Genomic DNA, 22,225 nt, shown 5'->3' with positions numbered 1-22,225 from the left:
CGGCAGACTTCAGGCTTCCCGGGGAAGGTTCATTTAAGGGGAGGGTTTTCAACACCACATAATCAACCCAGCTCGCATCTTCCATCGCCCCCCGACTCGCCAGGAGACTGTTCTCCATGCATTTCCGATTGCGGAGCTTCCTTAAATGGCGCATTTGAAGTGCCTGTAATCCGCAGAACCATCGGCACCTCGTGGGCCTTGTTCCACTCTTACCATTTCTTCGCCCTTTGCCTCCCGTCCATCCCCCAGGCAGGGATTAGAGACCCGCGCTGGCCTTGAGCCCCTCACCATGCACGCGGCTGCTCGGAATGAAGCGGCGCACGTGCTCTGCTGTGGCGAACTATTCGTCACTGCGCGAACCAACCACGAAGACAAATAGGTGTCCGCAGAGCCCAGCCCATCCTCATGAGAATCGAGCGCGCTGACATTATAAACTTTAACTTGGCCCAAAATTCCGATTAAAACAAGCAATACACCAGGGGTGCCCCTCAAGCGAGTACAGTAGATGCAGACAGGCTCTTAACGCAAATAACAAGCGCTCGCCATTTGTCACTAACCCCGTCCTTTTGCGATTGAGGGGCGTGTTTTTCTTCCTCCCCTCTTCTCCATTGGCTGTAATGTAAACAACGGGCGTGTTTTTGACTGTTGTTTACCATTCCAGCCAATAGAGGAAAGGGTAGAACAAAACTAAAAAACATGCCCCCCAATCCAAAAAGGAAGGGGCTTGGATGGAGAGAATGACGTCACTGAGATCTCTTCTCCAATGGCTGGCCGCCTTTTAGGAGGCCAGCCATTGGCTAAGTATTTTTACAGTTCCAAATCAGTAACAACATTAAAAATGCACAACAATAAAAATCCCAAACCAAATGAGAAACAGACTAAAATTTAATAAACAAAATGACAACAAAACATCAAAAATCCAATCGAGGGGATATACCCAAATATACAAAGATGTGAAGGGTACTCGATATGGTAGCAGAAAAACACAATACTGCCAAGTGCTGGAGAGCAAGGGAGCCGCCGGTTCTGGAAACCTAGAAGGAAGATATGGATTGATGCATGTTGGTAGAGAAGCAGGCTTATGAAGGCATATGATGCCCTAGAAAAAAGACAAAAATATGGGGGAACTGGAAAACCTATGAAGGACTGCATATAACCACATAAAATAAAAAACAAATGGAAACGAACAATGCTGATAGAGCAGAGTAGGTGGTGCCAATTTGAAGCAGAGGGGAGATGCACGAGACCTGTAAATGAAAACTGTGCTGATTTGCTGCCTCACTTTGTTTCACAAAACTGCTGGTGACCAGTTGTAAATATTTATGTTGATAGAAATTTTAAAAATATATATATATTTTTGGTTGGTGCTAGAGGGCGCGTGACAAGATAGCCGCACTTCTGTGAGGCTCTGTCGGATCAAGCTAATATCCGTCAAATATCCTGAACATCCAAGATGATTTTCTCGAGCCACTGGGATGCGGAGCCATCGTGGTCCCCGAGGCGACTCCTTGGACATTTTTGGAGAGCGGCATCCTCCGACTGGCATATGCATGGGAAGTGGCGGCACTTTACTGGCGGGAGCTATTTTCGCTCAGCAGCTGAAGAGGTTATACTGCCAGCCCCCCCCCCCCCCCGGAGCGCCTGACCACGCGCACTGCCTGCGCCGGTGACCGGGCTGTGCTGCTGGACACAACGCAGGCAACCTGGCAGTTTGCGACGGAGAGGATACAAAACTGGTACTGCTTCTGTGACCGGAGGACCAGGGAAGGAAGCGGCAGCTCCCCCCGGGACGTCCTAGCTGCTGGCTGCGGTGAGTGGGGCTGGGGGCTGGGGTCTGGGGTCTGGGGTCTGGGGTCTGGTGTGGGCCGGGGACGCGTAGGCAGTACCGGGCCTCGCACGGAGATACCCCCTGCGAGCTGCAGTCGGTGCCGGGCGGAGCGGGCTGCGGGGCTGGCTGCTGTTGACGGGCGGGGAATCGACCAGACCTGCCGACACTGAAGGCCTGCGCTGGGCGTCCAACTGTTGCCTGCAGCTGCGGTAACGATTCAGGAGTAGGCCGCAGATCCCAGACCTAGAGTACCAGCCATGGGGAAATAACGGAGAACGGCAATTGTGTAATACTGCCGCAGCAAGCGCTATTGCACATCGAGGCAGCGCTCCTCTCACTTCAGGCGTGTAGCTGCCGACCGAGCCTTAATAGAGTGCTGATTTTATATTTGAGGGTCACGCTAATTGGTACAGTGAGTGGACTTTACCCTTCTGGGCCTGGGGCACTGGCTGGTAGAAGTGATACGGGCAGGTCGGAGAGCTTTGCGACTCATTGTACGACTCTGGGCCCCAGGGACATCTGCGGCATATCGGCTGGGCCCACAAGCCACATTTCATCATGGGCAGGCTGGATAAGGGGCAGCCAAAAATTACATTTGAATCCCGCAGGCCGGCCAAACGACACAAAAGAATACATCTGACTCGGACACAGAGACAGCGACGTGGGGCATGCCAAAATTAGAGGCTACGTTGCTGGCCATGCAAAAATCGTTGCAATCCATCGAAGGTGCCATGTCAGCGGTCAATCACAGGCTGGATCATATGTCCACACAGCTAGAAAAGCATAACGCCCGCATGGGGGAGGTGGAGCAGAGGGTGTCAGCCACAGAAGACGGCTTAACGCCGGTCTCTGATAAGGCGCTCAATATGGAAAAGGTCCTCTCCATTATCCAAGCGAAGAATGAGGATTTGGAGGCGCGCTCGCGACTCAATAACATCCGCGTCACGGGCCTGCCGGAATCTACGAATGTGGGGAAAATGGAACTATATATGGAACGACTTATCACAGACATTTTTGGGACTGAGCAATTGTCGGCCATGTTTATCATTGAGCGCGCCCATAGGTCTTTGACAGCTCGCCCGGTGCCTGGAGCTCCGCCACGCCCTATAATAGCTCGCGTCCTGAACTACAGAGACCGGGACGAGGGAGAAGGGCACAATAGAGCATTAAGGGAACAAGCTGGCGTTCTTCCCTGGCTTTACAGTAGCAGTGCAGGCGGCGAGGAAAGAATTTGGCACTGTTAAGCAATTTCAACGGAAGGAGGAGGTACATACAGTATGCCATGTTATATCCTGCTAGACTTCGAATTGGTGCTACTGCAGATAATAAAATATTTAGTACTCCAAAAGTAGCAATGGATTATGCTAAGAAGTTGAAACGTAAAAAGCGGGACTCCGCCGGAATGCCCGATGAGGAATACCTGGCAGAGGAGGAGAGTTAGGCTGCCTGCCAGGGCCTTTGACGCTTTACGTTTACTAGTTGACTGATTTGGCCCTGTGGCATTTTTGTACACTGTTCACTCCCATCATCGGATTGGCCTGGGCTTTGGAGCTCGGGGCCACATGGAGCCTGGGGATGGGAACTGCATGCTCCAAGCCCGGTCTACACTACCTATATTATTATGCTGTTTGAATGTGGTCTACCTGCTCCACACTAAGGGTTACGGCTACACGGGAGCTGGCAGGGGGGGATTGCTCTCATCTGGATTGGAGCTTGGATGAACCTAATCTAAAGTTCAGTTGGCGCTAGCTTGTATTGCTTGTACTGGGATGTTATACCATTGATGCTTGATCACCTCCTGTTTTGTTTTCTACGGGAGGGCAACGCCTCTATGCACCTTCCAATGGGTGTACCCCAACTGTTGACTGGGGGGGGGAGGTCGGAGGAGGTTATGGGATGGCTTTGGCAAGTTTGGTGTGCTGAAGTGGGTGAGGGGCTGATGGGGGAGGGGCAGGGCATGGGCTTGTTCATTGTTCTCCAGTTTCAGGATGGGTAAGTTTTGTGTGCACAGCCAAGGTATGGGTGCTTCTGTCTTCTATCACAATCACTTTGAGATGGGTTATATAACTTTACGTCACAGGTAAATGCTTGATTACGGTTGATGTCCAGCAAGAGTAGGCTTACTTGGATTACATGGAATGTGCGGGGTCTCAACAGTCCCAAAAAGATCAGAAAGGTGATAGGGTACTTGAACCGCCATAATGTACACGTTGTTTTCTTCCTGGAAACTCACTTAACATCGCAAACAGTGACGTCTGTGCCAAACAGTGAAGAAGTTGACAAGGAGGGGAGATACATAATACTACAAGGGAAGTTGTGTGGAACACTGGTCACAATGGTGAATATATATGGGCCCAATGTGGACGACCCGGGTTTCTATACAATGTTATGGAATAAGGTCTATGCACTGCCATCTTCTGCTATTGTGTGCGAGGGGGATTATAATGTGGTTGTGGAACAGAGCATGGATAGGAAGACTGGTCACCCTGCGCATGAGAAGAGGGCTGCGAAAGCGGTGCATGATGGTATGACTGATCTGGGATTGGTGGATGTATGGCGCCTGAGACACCCGGGGGCACGGGAAGGCACCTGCTATACATGCCCGCACGACACATGGTCCCGCTTAGATTTCTGGCTGACAACTCGTGATGTTAACGCTTGGGTTACTAAAGTTGAGCATTTATCCTGTACACTGTCAGACCACGGTCCAGTCCTGCGGGAAACGGTGCCTCCAGCATATTCTCCTGCCCCATTCACTTGGAAATTGCAACCCACTGCCATTCTAGACTTGGTGTTTAAGGAAGGAGTGCGTGACGCAATAGAAAATTACTTCACAGCAAATGTGGGGTCAGTGGATGATATGGGCACTGTATGGGAGGCTTTCAAAGTGACTATAAGAGGGGTCTGTATAGGATTGCAGGCTGGGGTCCTTAAATCGCTGCGAACCTCTATGGGGCAACTGGAACGGGACCTAAAGGGGCTAGAGAGTCGCTATCACACTGCCCCAACTGAGTCACTCTTGGCTGACATCAGATCAAGAGTGGAGGAATATAATGATTTAGCAGAGCAGGAGGTGCGCCACTTGTCCAAAAGGCGTAGAGTCCGGTATTATGGGGAGAGTGGACGCCCGGGGCGCGCATTGGCGGAGCCCATCACTGAACCTTGGGCTAAATATTGCAATGTGCAGGAGCTCACTGTGGATGATCGACCAGTGACAGACGCTGGAGAAATCATGAGCCAGTTTGTTCAATTTTATACGGGCATGTATGGACACAGGGCAACGGCCAGCGAGGAGGAGATAGGCCGATATCTAGATAATGTGGCATTAGTTTGGCTCTCCAAGGGTCAGCAATATTTCTTAATGCATCACTTGACGGCCGACGAACTCAAAGATGCAATTGGTGCTTTACCGAACGGGAAGGCAGCGGGCACTGACGGCCTTCCCGATGAATTTTATAAAGAATATGCTGACGTACTCCTACCGCACCTTGCGGCAATGTATGAGGAGTCGTTTGAACAAAAACGACTACCTGCCACACTCAGAGAGGCGCTAATTGTTGCGCTGCCTAAGCCTGGAAAACCCCACAACCAGTGTGAGTCCTATAGGCCGCTCTCGCTGATGAATACCGACGTAAAAATACTGGCTAAGGTGTTGGCCACGCGGCTGCGTTTGCTACTCAATGTCATGGTACTGCCGGACCAGTCTGGGTTCATACCGTCGCGCTCCACACATTTTTTCATCACGCTTCGCTCACCACTACTTACATTGGCGTGGGGAGGCAAGAAACCCCGACTGGGTTGGGATACATGGACGAAGCCGTACGAGCGCAGGCACACTTTGCCTCCTACTGGCAGTCGGCCCCGCCGTTTGCGCCACACGTAGCGATAGAGGCTGGAGCGGTTCACCACTGCCGCTACGGTCCATGATAGTAAATCCGTATTCGGTGTACGAGCAGGACGAGGTGGACACAGTGCGGTGCACGGCTGGAGCTTGGAATGCACTGGGGAAAAGGGCGGGAAAACTTCCCTTATATGCGCCGGCAATGCCTCTCCTACACCATGCGGGCATATCGGTGACGTGTGAGGCCGGGGTACTTCGCCTTATGCAAACTGCAGGGCTACAAGAAATGGGAGACGGCTTTCCGGGCGGAAGGTTTATCACGCTACAGGCCTTCCTGGCTAAGGGAGGTAATGAAGCCATGGTCACGTTCATATATGCCAGGCTCAGGGCCGCACTGTGCAGCCTGTTTCCGTCCTTCCCCTCGGAGCCAGAGACGCTAGAGGCACTGCAGCTTCTCTTCAAGTCGAAAGACAGGACAAAGCTAGTGTCCCGCTTGTATCGGGCGTCACAGCGGGACGAGGGGGCCGCGGTACCTTGCTCAAAACATAAGTGGGATGATAAGCTCCCGCAGCCACTGACAGATGACGAATGGGAGGAGAGCTGTTCCATGACTGGCAGGTTTGCAGCGAATGGCAATTTCAAACTTATACACTATAAATATCTGCATCAATTATACTACACTCCTACACAACTGCACAGATACGGGCTGCGTGATTCTAATAATTGTGCACGCTGTGGGGCTGAAGCTGCTGACTTTATGCATTTAGCATGGGAGTGTGCTAGAATATCTAAATTCTGGTCCGATGTGGTCGAGACGCTGACTGGCATGACGAATGTTCAGATTGAGCATGATCCCAAGGTATGCTTGTTGGGACTGGTATCTGAGATACCGACTGGAGTGCGTACATTGGTGACACTGTCGCTTCAACTGGCTAAGCGTAAGGTTGCTGTTTGTTGGGGAGGGAGACAGGCACCTGCTCTGAAAGGCTGGCTGACGGACTTGGCATATTGCCGTGATCAACTCACCTGCTACTATGAGGAATTGCCAGCGAAATCCAGACCTCATAATATCTGGCGGCCATACACTACATATATGGCTGCGGGGTTGGACTCTGATTAGTGCACTAATATAGACTATAATGGAACTCGTATGCAACTTGATTAAGGGGGTGCAGTCCCTCAGGGCAGCCTGGGTGATTGTGCTCTTTAGTGTGATCGCATTGGACTACTGGAAGGAACCGTACTGTATGTTATTGTAACCACAGATGGTTCTTTTTGTTGCCTACCTATGTTTTTGCAAAAGAAGTGATACCTGTATTACTGTATACCACTGTTATGCATCTCACCTACTGGCTGTGCTGCACTGCTGTTTCGTGTTTATCTTGGCAAAATGATAAAGAAAAATTTAAAAGAATATATATATATATATATATATATATATATATATATATATTTTTTTTTTTTTTTTTTTTTTTAAATCCAATCGGGGGAAAAGGAAATAAAAGTTTTTAACGTTTTAAAGGAAAATAACATTAGAAAGCACAAAGCGCCAATGACACAAAGCACTAATGGTAGCGGTAGACCGGGACTTAGGCACAATTTGATGCTGACCACGATGAAGCGTAGGTCACATGCATCAACCAGGTTTATCCTGGTAAAAGATTTTACCTTCTGACTTAATCTTTTGAGTCCCAAACTTCCACAGGAATAAAGTTCTAAAGCCCACTGGACCTCAGAGGAGGCACCTAGAGACTAACAGGATGTCAGGTAACAGCCAACTGGAGGGTCCAGTCCAGGTCTAGTTGTCAATAGTCAGCTAGGCACTTCCAGGGAAATATCTCTTGTAGGTTTTTGTCTCTATGTAGCCATACTGGAGCCAGCTGCCCCCTGGAATCCCCGTCTTTGTACTGGGTACAAGAGGGCGCTGGTAACGTCCTTCAGGACTCCTCTCAAGTCAAACACAGTTTATCAATTTTTCTTATGATCTTCTGCAGATCCAGAAAGTATTCTGAAGTGGGTGGTTGGTAGTGCCATATTTATGCTTGGTTACAGTTATGACAGTGGGGTGATTCCTGGACATACCGTAACGAATGGAGTAAAAGTTACCGGGACCAACCCTACCCAGTTTATCAGTAATTCCTGTTTGCCTTAGTGCAAACAGGCCCCAAATGCAATATTTCAAGGCATTTTAAAAATGGGGAAAGACTTCAGCCACAAAAAACGTGAGCTCCGAGGACTCAGTGTGTGTGGGGAGGGTACTATGGTAATCCTAACAAACCCCTACATCTAAAACTAAAATCCACCTTTGAAGCAGGTACTGTATCCACAAAAACGCAGATGTCTGGGAGGACAGAAACTGGGTCTTTCAACAACGATTTGTCTTGGCATCCTGGTCTCTCCCTTGCAAGTGTGCCCCAAATGTTGTGTGAACGCAGAACACCTTTTCAAGTAGAGGTAACAATGTAATGTCAAAAAGAATTACCACACCCTTTGCATTACATATTCTGAGGAGTTCGGATGAGTCTGCCCATTCAGGTCAGCCTAATGTTTGCTCCTGGGAGGCATTTCACACTTACTCAAAGATAGTCACTGGCTGGGAGAAGCTAGAGAGCCTTTACAAATTAGCCTTCAGGCAAGGATTCCTCAATATTTATTAAAAAACTATCCGTAATAAATTGGAGTTTAATAACTATTAAAAATTGTTGTTTCATTATTTTTCTAGGTGGTCCCATTCACAAAATATAATATTGGTAATTAATATTGCTTCCTAATGATGCTCCATGGGCCAGCCGGCCCACCTACATTAAAAATAGCTTTTGGGTGACAGTCTATGTGAAAACATGTTAACATAAAATTTCTACATGCACCCTTTGTCGGCTACAAGACCTACATAGGGATTACTTATCAATATTTAAAAGGAAGAAAGTTTACTTTGAGAAGTTGCAGTGCATGTTTTGAACTTATGCAGTCAGGCTACAACGGGAGGTTTAAAGTCATATTTGCACAGCCATTATAATGGATGGCCAATTGGTGTTGCAGTCCACTAGTAGCATTTAACTTCCAGGCCCTGGGTACATTTTGTACCATATACTAGGGACGTGTGGGCAAGTTAAAAACAATAATTAATTAGGACTGCACCAATTCAACCATGTTAAAAAGGTAAAGCACAGGCACTTTACTACTGGTTAGCAGGGGTAAATTGCAGAGAGGTCTAAAGTCAGCAAAAATATAGTGTCCAGCAAAAGGTGAAAAATCTGGAGTGACGAAGCAGAAAAGACAGATTTCCTATAACGATATTGAGGGGCAACAGGACAATTCCCCTCACAAGGTTTATACAGAAAAAGGACACACTGGAAGCAACATGGATTTACAGCACAAAGGACAAGTCAATTTGGAATGCCATTAAATGTTTCGGTCTAACTGCTTTGAGACAGTAGAAGACTGCTGGCTCACTGCAGATGGTCACATGATCAGTAGGGGTCCTGTAGCAGTAATCTACAAATAGATATTCCAAACACAATCTGCAACTACTTTTCCATCATTCTGAGGTGTAACTGGTGTCATATGCATATATGATAATTAGTGGTGGAGCTGCAAAGAATGCAGACCATTAGAACCATTAAAGCAATGAAAAGGATCATTCATAAAACAGAGCCAGAGAGCATGTGGTAATGGTGGTAGAAGACATAAAGCCATGAGTTGCTCTTCCTAAAGAGCAGGAGCTGTGGATCAGCATTAATGTAAGTGCTGCTTATTACTGCCTTCCTGCTGTGCTAACACTGGACCCAGGCAATCACAACCCCAACATGAAGCACTGTATGTGTAAGAGTGTGTCAGACTTTATGTATTTAGGAACGGACTGTCAGAACTGAAATTGGACTGCAGCCACATTGTGTGACAGATCAGATCTCAAGGACCCCTCTGGAAAGATGACTATGAAGCACCTGCTCTCTTTTGCACCGCTCAAATGCTTAGGCTGCAGATTAAGTGACTCAGACTACATCTTTACATGCGTTCACTAAGAATGCATTCATTTCACGGTTGACTCACTTGCCCACATTTATGATGGGCAGTGGGTTTCGACATCCTAAAGGAGATAGATATATATATATTCCGCAACCTTTCCGCAACAAAAAAACGGAGAGCACACGCAGATTGATTTTTTACTGGTGTTTATTGTGCAGAACCCCCCCCCCCCCTGACAGACGCGTTTCATCTTTCGGTCTCCTAAAAAAAAAAAAAATATCCAGTGCCGAAACGCGTAATGGCCGACAAGAAAGCGACTGAATAAAGACTATTCTGCGCACCAAATTGGGTCCGTGCTCCATGTTCTTTGGAAAATAATTTATGAGAGGCCTGTTGGCAGTGGAGTTCTTGGAATATATATATATAATGAGTATATATATGCCGATATGTACTGCATGCCTTCTATGTGAACAGGGGTACTTGTTACCCGAAACGCGTCATGCCGAGTGGAAAGGAGGGATAATAAACCTACCCCAATACTCTATGCTGCCTGGTGGTCCGTTATTTCTGTGGTGCCGTGTGGGAGAGACAGAAAGCAGTTTGGAGATTGATATATATATATATATCAATCACACAGAGGAAGCCTCAATGAAGAACAGCCAACAGCAACGTTGATAGTCGAACTTGATGCAGTTTCAAAGCCATTGAGAAAGGGAACCGAAGTTCCCGAAATGTGTCTGGCAAGAGACACTTGGAAGCTTTTTGTTCACGTTGTACTTTGCTGGCAAGTCGAGCCTCAATAAAATGGACTTATTGCAACTGCCTGATGCTTCCTTTCATCGGGGCTACCCTTTGTGTTGATTATATATATATATATATATATATATATATATATATATAATATATATATATTTCGAAGCAAAGATTCCTCATTCAAGAAGACGCAGCGCACCTTTTCAGGATGGTTTAAAGTGCTTTTATTTTACGGAAATATTCTCCCACCTACGTGTTTCGGACTGTCAAAGTCCCTGGTCACGGTGTGTAAACATTAGTCCTTCATTTATGTTGCAAATTTATACAAGCATACCCACATGGCAAATTATGATGCATTGTGGGTGTTGTAGGCAAAATGCAGTTTCAATCGTGTTAAGACACGTGTCAATTGCTGTAAGTCTAAAAAGATTTGATCCATGATTATTGAGGAGTTGAGTAAGGGTTATATTTGCACCCATACTGGTTTATTTGTTCAAATTACAATAAAGAGATTTACATGAAGAAACAAAATTTGTTTTATACGTTCCTTCATGTTTGGGTTTGTTTAATGGCTGAGTGCCTTTTAACCTCAATTAGGATTTCTCTTACAGACTTATAGCATATGAACAAAAAAACATTTATTTAATTCTAATTCTGCTTATCTACCACATTGAGTTAAACTGTAACCGATGAATACATATTTTTGTTCAATTTGTAAATGTAAATTCATAAATCTTGCGTTGTCATCATAGTGTTATTTGCCAAGGTCTCTTATGTATGTCTTACAATTTAAAGTTTTATAAATGGACATACATCTCATCGTCCCCATTCAGTCCCAGTGGGGCCTTTGTTTTGAATCCGATAATCAATTTAGATTCAAGACGGCGTAGCATTGTAGTGCGATCTCCACCTCTCTCATTCGCATCGATCATAGCTATGCCTGAGTAAGTCACATCTTTCCAAGTTTTGCCTGGATGCAATCTTAGATGTTTAGCTATTGCATAGCTGTAGTCTTGATTGGTTATTGAGCGAATGTGTTCCAATATCCGCTTTTTTGGAGCACATGTTGTTGATCCAATATATTTTTTTCCACAAAAACACTGCAGTTGGTATACTACAAATTGAGATTCACAAGTGATTTTGCTTTTGATTTCAAATTTCCGACCTCTTGGATCTGTCAGACGTTTCATATTTTTACCAATTTTACACGCCTTGCATGTTAGGCATTTTGAGAAGCCCAACTGTTTTCTTTCCAGCCAACTCAATGGTTTTGTTATTCGAAAATGGCTGTTCACGACTATGTCCTGTATTGAAGGGGCTTTTCTGAAAGTTATCAATGGTCTTTCTCCTATTAACATTCCAATATCGGAGTCTTTTTTAAGCACCTTCCAGTATTTTGTTAGAATTTGTCTTATTTTAAAACTTTCTTTCGAGTATGTCAGGATCATGCGTGGTTTGTTATCACTTGTTGGATTTTCTCTCGGTTTGGGTATCAATGTATCTGTTCTTGTTTTATTTCTCGCTCTTTGCTCCCCTTGTCTAATATCAGTATGATTGTATCCTCGCTCCATGAAGCGTTTTCTTGTTTCGGTGAATTTTGTTTCCATCTCCGCTTCTTCTGAACAATTGCGTCGCATACGGAGAAATTCCCCGTAGGGGATGCTGCGTTTTAAAGACATGGGGTGAAAGCTTGAGCCAAAGAGAACACTGTTTGTGGAGGTCTTTTTCCTGAAAACTGTTGTTTCCAATTTATTGTTTTTAACATAGACCTTGGTGTCCAAAAAGTCAATTTCCTGCTTCTGAATATTGTATGTAAATTTCAGGCCAACTTCATTCTGATTCAACGCTTCAATGTATTCAACTAGTTGCTGCTTAGGACCTTTCCAGAGGACGAAGAGATCATCAATAAATCTCAACCAGAGTACCACATCCGTGGTATACTGTTCATATTTTTCTGAACACTGGGGAAAACTACACACCCATTGCACATCCACACACTTGAGTGTATAGATTTTTGTTAAAAAGGAAAGTGTTGTTTGTCAGACAAAAGGTTATCATTTCAATCAGCATATTTGTATGCCTTAACTCAGAAATCGGACGCTGTTGTAAAAAATAGGTTGTCGCTTTTAATCCGATTTCATGCGGGATTGACGTATACAAAGATACGACATCTATAGTTGCCAACCAATAATCCTTGTGCCAGTGGGTGTCCATGATGTTGCGAAGGAAATCACCAGTGTCTTTTATATATGAACTCAAGGAGGGGACAATTGGTGCCAAAAAGTAATCGACATAAGATGCCATGTTTTCACATAAAGATCCACAACTTGATATTATAGGCTTTGCAGGCGGGTTGTTTAGTGTCTTGTGGATCTTTGGTAAGAAGTACATTGTAGGTGTAATTGGATGCAAAACTGTTAAAAAATCTTTTTCATCTTTATTCAATAGGCCTTTTTCAAACCAGCCAGCGATTTTCTTGTGTAGCGTTTGCATCACTTCCAGGCCAGGGTCCTTATTTAGTAGTTTGTAATTGTCTTGATCGTTTAGTTGCCGCTCTGCTTCTCCAACATAGTCTGCTTTATTTTGAATCACAATGTTTCCCCCCTTATCGGCTGATTTGATTTCAATAAGGGGGTTAAGTTGTAATGCCTTTAGCGCTGAACGTTCTTGTTTGCTCACATTTTCTTTTGTATTATTCACATTTGACATTGCTTCCAATTTCGCAATTACCAGATCATGGTAGACATCAATGCGGTTGCCTGGATGAATTATTGGACAAAATTTGGATTTCCTTTTGAAATTTGTTTTTGAATGTGAGGCTATGTGGATTCCCATGTCACTTATCATTTGTGTATTAGTCATGTCAGTCTCTTCGATCTGATGTGTCAATTGATAGGCTATCTCCAAACTGTTTGCATCAGCTACCGTAAAGGTTTCCTGTTGTGATGTGATGGGTTCATTAGCATCTTTGTTTTTCTTGGAGAAGAATTTTTTTAACTTGAGTTTACGTATATATTTATATACGTCAATTTTTGTTTCGCCATCATCATGGTGTTTATCAGGGCAAAAAGATAATCCCTTGCTTAAGACTGAAGTTTCATGTTGCGTCAAAACATGATCTGATAAGTTGACAATTACTTTGGGATTCATCTTTGTAGATTTTTTGGTTCTGTTCAGTATTTCTTTGACGCTGTTCTGTTGCGTAACGGATACTTTCGATTTCCTACTTCTCCTGGTTTTCCTCCTTGGTTTGAATTTGTTGTTGGACCTCTTCCTCCTCCTTGTGTCGACTGGGTTCCTCGACCTCTTCCTCCTGTTTTCGGTGTTTGCTGATCCTTGTAGAGGATCTCCATCTCCTCTAAAAAAGAAAACTTTCTAAACCCCGCAGCCATTTGCTCACCATCACTCACTTCTGATTCGGGCTCACTCACCAATGTTGTGCTATCTGAGCTCTGAGGTGCTGTAATTTTTTGTTTCTATAGAGCTTCAAAACGTTTTGCAAAAGTGAAAATAGTGCCATTTTCAAAATCGGATTCATCGCGCCTGAATTTGCGCTGTTTTCTTTCTTGAATTTCAGCATCGTGTTTAACAAGATTTTTATCCATTGTCATTCTCAGATTTTTGATTACATCTTCATTTTCACCTGAGGTTTGAATCTGTTGTTCCAAATCATTAATTTTGATCAGTAGCTCATCTACGTTTTTTTTGGCATACTTTATTATGATATGGATCATCCTTTTTGAGCACTCCATGTTATTTTGGCCCCACTCTTCAAGCATTTCCGGGCTTGTGTCAGGATGGTTGGGCAAGGTAAAGATTCTTAATCCTCTGGGTACTAATCCAAGTTCTGAGTATTTTTCCAATGTGATAATTTCCCACCCACGTGAGATTTCCTTCCGAAGTAGCTTCTCCAATTGCTGGAATAATTGTTTGGTTGTGGCATTTTTGGTTGTGCCAATGGTTGTTTTCATTGTACCCTGCTTCTGGCTTTGTTGTTTGCTAAACATATTTTCTGCATTTTGCAAACGGTCTGCGGCTCGTTTCTTCATGATGTCTAGCTGTGGATTTGACTGGTGGGTTTAATAGAGCTTGGATACAGTCTCAAATGTGGTTCGATTTATTTAACTGACTCGTGATTAATTGTAGGAGACAAGTTTAACATTCATGTGAATGAGGCTTTTAATTTTGTGCTTTTCTCTCCAATCGATAGCACTAAGAAGTGAGTGTTCCTTAAGCTTTATGACAGCAAAAGTAAATCCCCAGATTGTTTGTCAGATTCTCGGGATTTAAAAAGTCACTCGCTACAGCATTGCACTAGACAAGTAATGGTTTGGACATGCATATGCAAAGTCGTATTTCACTTACCAGGAGACTCCCGTAACTGTTCGTGTCCTCCGACACTCTCAGCCGGCGCTCAACCGGTTGCATGCAGGTCCGTTTCCCAGCCTTGTTTGGTAATTGTTATCTTTTCCGACGTGTTGAGCTTTTGCAGATTTGGACAGCCAGCGGTCGCTTTTCAAGTTCGTTCAGGACACGCCGTATTATCCGGAGCTCAGGCGATGTACAGAGCCGATTGGAACAATCGCGTGCACGTTCAATTCAAAGATGAATGCTGGTCTCTCCCCTTGTTAGTAAACTTCCACAAGCAAATGTCCCAGGCGGGGGGAGCGAACTCCTAGCTGGCGCTGGCGGCGAGGAGTGGGACAACCTCGCTTTGTTATTTCGAAGCAAAGATTCCTCATTCAAGAAGACGCCGCGCACCACCTCAGGATGGTTTAAAGTGCCTTTATTTTACGGAAATCTCTTTTTATTGTTCTAATTTGAACGAATAAACCAGTATGGGTGCAAATGTAACCCTTACTCAACTCCTCAATAATCATGGATCAAATCTTTTTAGACTTACAGCAATTGACACGTGTCTTAACACGATTGAAACTGCATTTTGCCTACAACACCCACAATGCATCATAATTTGCCATGTGGGTATGCTTGTATAAATTTGCAACACAAATGAAAGACTAATGTTTACACACCGTGACCAGGGACTTTGATAGTCCGAAACGCGTAGGTGGGAGAATATTTCCGTAAAATAAAAGCACTTTAAACCATCCTGAAGTGGTGCGCGGCGTCTTCTTGAATGAGGAGTGTTTGCTTCGAAATAACAAAGCGAGGTTGTCCCACTTCTCGCCGCCAGCGCCAGCTAGGAGTTCGCTCCCCCCGTCTGGGACATTTGCTTGTGGAGGGATATATATCCCGACCCAGAACTATTGAGTGAATGGGCTACCTTGACAGCACACTCTTCGGAAGGGATGTTATGCCTTCTAATCAAATTTGCCTGGAAAGATAGGGAGAAGGCTCTACAAGATATTGAAGCGCTGGAAAAAGAGATTGTAGACCTGGCAGACCAGGGACAACTGGATACAGAGAAGGAGTCCATGAAAAAAAGGCTAACAAGCTACGAAAAGAAGATCCAACTAAGAAAACAACAGAAATTTGAACGTGATGCTCGCGACTATGAGCAGGGAAGAATTTTGACCTTTGCACGCAAGTACGACGCGCCTCGCCGAGCTCTTAAGGCTAGACGGCAGAAACCAACAGTGCAACGAGAAACCTCTGAATCTGAGGTGACCAGTGCAGAGCAATCTGAAGACGAGGCACAGAATCGAGCGCAACAAAGCGCACAAGCTGAAGAATCGGCTTCTTTTCACGAGGAATGCGATCTAATCCGCTCCAACTGGCTAAGGGGAGGGAAGAAGCGCCCCCCGGAAATCACCAAAGAAAAAAGCGGAGACGCATCACAAGACGCGGCTGGAGGAAGCGGAGAAGGGGAAATCAGGAAACAGAGGTCTCGGCAAAACAGGTCCAAGAGGAACTGATGGAAGATCTTAACATCATCAACCTCTCAGATAGAGTACTTACGAAGGACGAAGAAAATGTCCTTAAGTTAGGACTCTCTTTCTGCCCTACAGGCCGTTACGAATATGTACAGACACGAATAGACCTATTCCTGTTCATCCGCAAACTTAAACTTTGGAAATATTTCAAACAGAAAGCACTCAAGGAGAAGGCACAAGGTCCACCAAGGGAGTCTGCTACAACTCAAATTGATCCCACGGAAATGAGTATCAATGACTTGGAGGGCCTAGCGGTGCTTGAAGACCTTTTGGAAGAAGGACTAAGTCAAACTGCTCCTCCAACTGACACCGTTGGGAGAGGCATGTCCATGGGCATAACCCAGATTGGAGAACCAAGCCACTTCAAGCCAACCTCCCGCTTTCTCCCACAGACACCAATGGATGCTTTGGACATCTTTTCAGACGCCGTTAACCAGGACCTACAAAAGCTTTCGCAAACTGAAGAAGCACGGAAGAAGGATATACATTGGAATCTGTCATTCCAACAACGTACAGCAATTACGAGTCTACAACAAGATGACTCTATAGTAATAAAGCCCTCAGATAAGGGCGGGAACGTTGTTATCCTAAATCGTGAACAGTATTGCAAGGAAGCCCTCTCTCAACTACAAGACTGTAATAACTACATGCCGGCAACGGAACGAGAGTATCAGGAGAGTATCCGGAATTACCACTCCCTAGTTGATCAATGGTATGGAAAGGGCATACTAAACAGGGAGGAATACTCATTCCTACAGAACAAACAACCGAGACTACCGAGTTTTTATCACCTCCCCAAGATTCATAAACACTCCACGCAACCACCAGGGAGGCCCATCGTGTCATCTATAGGTGGGCTAACTGAGAATATGTCGAAGTTTATCGACTCATTTTTGGCACCTTGGGTTACCGAATTGAGCTCCTATACTAAGGACTCTAAGGATTTCTTGAGGCAGATACAAGACGTGGAGTGGGAGGAGGATTTCCTGATGATCACTATGGACATCTCGAGCCTCTACACGAGCATCAGTCATCATGATGGCATTGCAGCTGTTAAGACATTCTTGAATCTGCGACCCGCCCGTTACTTGCAACACAGTCAGATGATTTTGGACTTCATATCGTTTTGCTTGAATAACAATATTTTTGTTTTTCAGAACCAACGATATAGGCAAGTAAGGGGGACTGCGATGGGCACCTGCTTCGCCCCCAGTTACGCGAATTTATTCGTGGGCTGGTGGGAGAAGCAGGTGGCCTGGGCAGACGATAAAACCCCTTGGGTGGAGAAGGTGATATGCTGGAGGAGGTATATCGACGACCTCTTCCTTATCTGGAGGGGGTCGGAACATTCAGCTATGGATTATATTAAGATTCTGAACCAGAATGACCTTAACCTGCATTTCACCTGTACAATAAGCAAGAGTGAGGTTAACTATTTAGATCTCAGAGTTTTCGTTGATGCAGGCAAAATCCAGACCGCCCTCTTTAGAAAAGAGACGGCGGGTAACTCTGTCCTCCACGGACGCAGCAGCCACCCGACCTCCTTGGTTAAAAGTATCCCCTAAGGGGAACTGTTGAGGATCAAGCGCAACAGTTCTCTGGAGAGAGATTACACAGAGGCCGCTCAACAAAGTGTTAAACGCTTTAAATCTCGCGGCTACTCCGTATCTACCCTCCTTCAAGCTGAGAAAAAGGCAGAGAAAGTCAACAGAGATACCCTCCTACAGGATAAGAAGATAGGCAGCCCAAAAGAAGGAAGTGGTATCATTAGACTGATCACTAACTACTCAGTGGCAGCTAACAAGGTTAGAGCCATCATGGCTAAGAATTGGGGGATCTTGAAATCCGATAATGTAATTGGAAAAGATCTACAACGACACCCCATGATTACCTTTAGGAGATTAAGATCTTTACAAGACAAACTAGTCACTAGTCATCTACCGAAGGGCAGATCCAAAGGAGAACTGCAGTCGATGCATGGCTCGTACCCATGCGGGAAATGCAAAGCCTGCAGTAACAGTCAGAGGGTATTGAGCTATCAAGTGCCACACAGGGACTCAAAAATTAAAATCAACAAGTTTATTACTTGTTCAACCACATTCGTGGTATACTGTCTGAAGTGCCCCTGCGGACGGATGTACGTAGGAAGCACCACGAAAGCAGTAAAGTTGAGAATCTTGGAGCACCAACGAGCCATTGCGAATAAGGATGAAAATTATCCAATGGCCCGGCATTTTGCTAGCCACCACAACAGCGACAGGACAAAACTCAGCTTTTTCAGCTTAGACTGCATCCCTCAAGATGTTAGGGGTGGAGACTTAAAGAGGCGACTCAGACGTCTGGAGTCTCGATATATTATCGGCCTCCAAACGAAGTCACCAGGAGGACTTAATGCAGGGGAGGAGTTACTATCACACCTATGAACACTTCTACTTGTTTCTGAACCACGTTACTGTCTGTAGTAATATCCTTCGTTCACTTTACATAAGGCGTAGTCATCACTTGGTTTCAGAAGAACAAACACCCCCCCACTCCACACCCCTTTCCTTTAGTTAGGGTTTATGTTGTGTGGTTCTGTTAATACTGGTATTTGTGTGTATGGCCATCCAGGCCTCAATTGTTACCATAGACTAAGAACTTATGGGGATTGTGTTATTTCTACTGTATACCAACAACACGATATGATGAGGAAAGCAATGAACAGTTTCACTGTAGTAGGAATTTGTGTTCAATTAGCCCATCCAGGGCTCAATCAGTTACTAACACGTTAATAGAATGTTTATGAATGTTCAGTTTATCTACTTTCATTGCTTGCAAATGAGAAAATGTGAAATGTAAATTGTAAATAGCGCGATTTCATCGTTACAAGATGGCGCTTTCATTTGACCTTTTGAACCTTTCTTTGTTTCAATGAATTTTGCCTTATCTATTGCTGCACTGCCGACGCCAGCTGACACTGACGAAGGCAAGTGCTGAAACGCGTCTGATCCTATTCTTTTTGCGCTAAATAAACCGGACTTGGTTTATACCTGCTGCGAGTGCCGTCTTGTTGCTTTCTGCTGCCGGTCTCCGGTAGCAGAGTTGCGGAGCTTGAAATATATATATATATATATATATATATATATATATATATATATTCCACGTCGTGACCAAGGTGCATGTGTGCACTGAAACGCATTGGCAGAATAAAATCTTTTGCCTTGCCCATAGTGCCTTGGAGTCCTTGTTGAGAGGAGGAGCCCTTAAACTTTATTCATAAAGCGGGCGGCAAAGTGCTGTTACTGCGCACCACTGACGGTTTGGCAGCTCGGGAGAAACTCGCCAACAACAGAGGGATATATATGTCTCTTTCACCAATAGAGGTGACCAGACACCCCCCAACCCCTTTGAACTTCTACACTGATGTTTTATTTCAGATATTGGGTCAGGTTAAAGGGAATAGTGGGACCATGTTCAAAGAGTAGCATCTCACAGGCTTACTGATAAGAAGCCGTCTTCCTGACAAAATGTAGATGAGCATTAACAGATGTAACTCCCCCTCAAACCTATAAAGGCCCCCAAATACGCACCTTTGGCTCAGGCTTTTAGCCGCCCCTTAACAGCAGTTAATGGTATATGCAGAATGCATTAACCAATCTTAAGTCCTGATCAGAAGGCTAAAAAGTTGACATTCGTTTTAAAGACATATCTGTCTGGAAATTAACACATTGTTTACTACAGAATGTGTCTTCGTTTACTCTGAATTGCTAACTACAACACAGATACGGCTCAGAACGACCCAGATGGTGCACCTAAATGTGTACGTGTTAACAAGACTGCATTAAAGGTGCTTGGTTTAGGCACAATGGTTGCTATATTACCTCCGCTCCGACCAGGGTGCAGAGGGAGGAGTTACAAGTGTTTATAGTCCGTTTGAAAGACCAGCACCTTACCTTTAAGTAATATACCATGCTTTCGGGAGTTAAAAATAACAAAAAGGGTCAAGACGACTATGGTTTCTGTAACACTTCAATGATTCTAGGAGTGAATTCATGTATTGCTAGACATTGGTTATTGTCACCTCCCCTCCCCCCAATGATCATATGCATCATACATGGAAGGTGCCCTGGGAGACCCAACTGGTGAGGGCTCGATAGCGGATACATCTGGTTTGGAGTGACGTGACTCCAACTACTCACCTGAGACTGCTTTGTATTGAAGGGGAATGATACATTCAAAACCGAGGTATTGTACTAACCTCAACCTAAATTACTGTAAAGCATCCATGTTTGCGTTATTCTTCTTTGGACATTCGCAGTCTCCATTATTCCCGTTCATGTTCTACTATATGTATCCACATTGAATTGCAATGTGATAATGAACAAAGTAAAAACAACCATAAATAAAGATTTTACAAAAATAAATAAAAAGACTTGGTTCATCATACCTTAAGCCGGCTGACTTGACAGCTGTGAATAAATCCCAAATCTTTCAACTTTTGTCCCTCCACTATCTTTCTCAATCCAAATAACCGACTAACATATCCACCACTCAAACTGCTTTCATATCTCACTATACTAATTTACCACAAATCTTTTATGGGTCTCGGAGTAGCATGCTACTCGACGAAAAAGCGCTTCGACACCTCATCTGGGGTTGTAAGCGCTATATAAACGCAAATTAAAATACAATCTGCCAAAACTATAACAAACATTTTAACTCATTATAAGTGGGGATTACTGACCTCTAAAGGCTGTGCATGGTAATGGTCAGTAGGGTCCTTCAGTTCTGCAGCTTCTTTCATCAAGCGCTTGACAGCTAAGAGATAAAAATTAAAAAAAGAAGGAATCTATTAATCTTTTCAGATATCCATCACAACAGCAGCTTCTGACAGAGATATGCAGGAAATAAGAAACGCAAAAACAGTTTTCTTGTTGTAGCTCACAGAAAAAAAACATGGTTTTTACCCAACTGCAACCGTGGATGAGAACAACAAGTTTACACTAATAGTGACACTGCTCTTCGCTTCATAGATGTTACAAGGCCCTCATCATAGACGTGTAAACACTCCTTGTTTATGTCCACAAACCTAGCAACACCCTGAACTGTTAAAGGTCTAGTTCCTAAAAGATATCACTAACTTTTTAAAATACAGGCCAACGGCCAAGGACTTATCTGGTCAACAAACCGAAAACCATGTACAAATTAATACCTTGTGAGCTTAAATGATTAGTAAATATTGATGCATGTTATGTCTTTGTTTTCACGTATCTTACATGTACATTTCACTTTTTCTTCCTTCCAGTCTCTTTCCTGGGCCTTCACGTTTTGGCCTGAGAACATGTGCGCATGCTCATCTATGTGTCAATGCACATATCCTGTGCCACTGACTAGTATCACATGGATTACAGCATGAACAGTTACTCACAGGGAAGTGGGCATGAACAAAAGCAAGATGGACAAAAATGTTTCTCCTTCATGCCCATCCCATAATACAATTATCAGGCACATAATTATTCTGTCTTACATTTTAGCTGGGACTTCATATTCAAAAAGGATGCCATTAAATGAAGGGTTAAATGCACTCTGAAAAAGTCTAACCTTTACAACATCTATAGAGGTGTTTGTACTTTGAAGGCCTGCTGAACATCTGGATGCAGTTACAGAATTAATCACGCACCAGTACTTAGGGCTCAGATACACATGCGTACTCTGGGACTTTCCCATGACAGCCTAAGAACCAAAGAAGGCTAACCACATAAAGTTCAACAGTTCTACACTTCAACAGTTGAAACCGTGCAGGGTAGGCGTAGATATTCAAACTCTGCAGAGGCTGAATCCAAAGTCAACTGTCCATCCCCAAAAACACATATTTTGTGGTTAGAAAACTGCAATAGAGCGGAGTCAAATGTAAAAATATTTGAGTCATATTAAGCCAGTATGTTTGGCAGCATGAACCAACAT

The 22,225-nt window shown here is 44.5% G+C and overlaps 1 protein-coding gene across 1 annotated transcript in view; it reads right to left on the bottom strand.

Annotated features, from left to right (window-relative positions):
• UBE2J1 (ubiquitin conjugating enzyme E2 J1) overlaps positions 1-22,225 on the bottom strand; it is a 168,185-nt gene that overhangs the window by 115,592 nt on the left and 30,368 nt on the right. The window contains exon 2 of the mRNA XM_086926656.1: positions 21,006-21,079. Coding sequence (XP_086782782.1) covers positions 21,006-21,079 — 74 coding nt within the window. The remainder of the gene's footprint in view (positions 1-21,005; positions 21,080-22,225) is intronic.

This window comes from Lissotriton vulgaris, chromosome 6 (assembly GCF_964263255.1).
Source record: "Lissotriton vulgaris chromosome 6, aLisVul1.2, whole genome shotgun sequence".
NCBI lineage: Eukaryota > Metazoa > Chordata > Amphibia > Caudata > Salamandridae > Lissotriton > Lissotriton vulgaris.
This window is presented reverse-complemented; position numbering and strand designations above follow the sequence as displayed.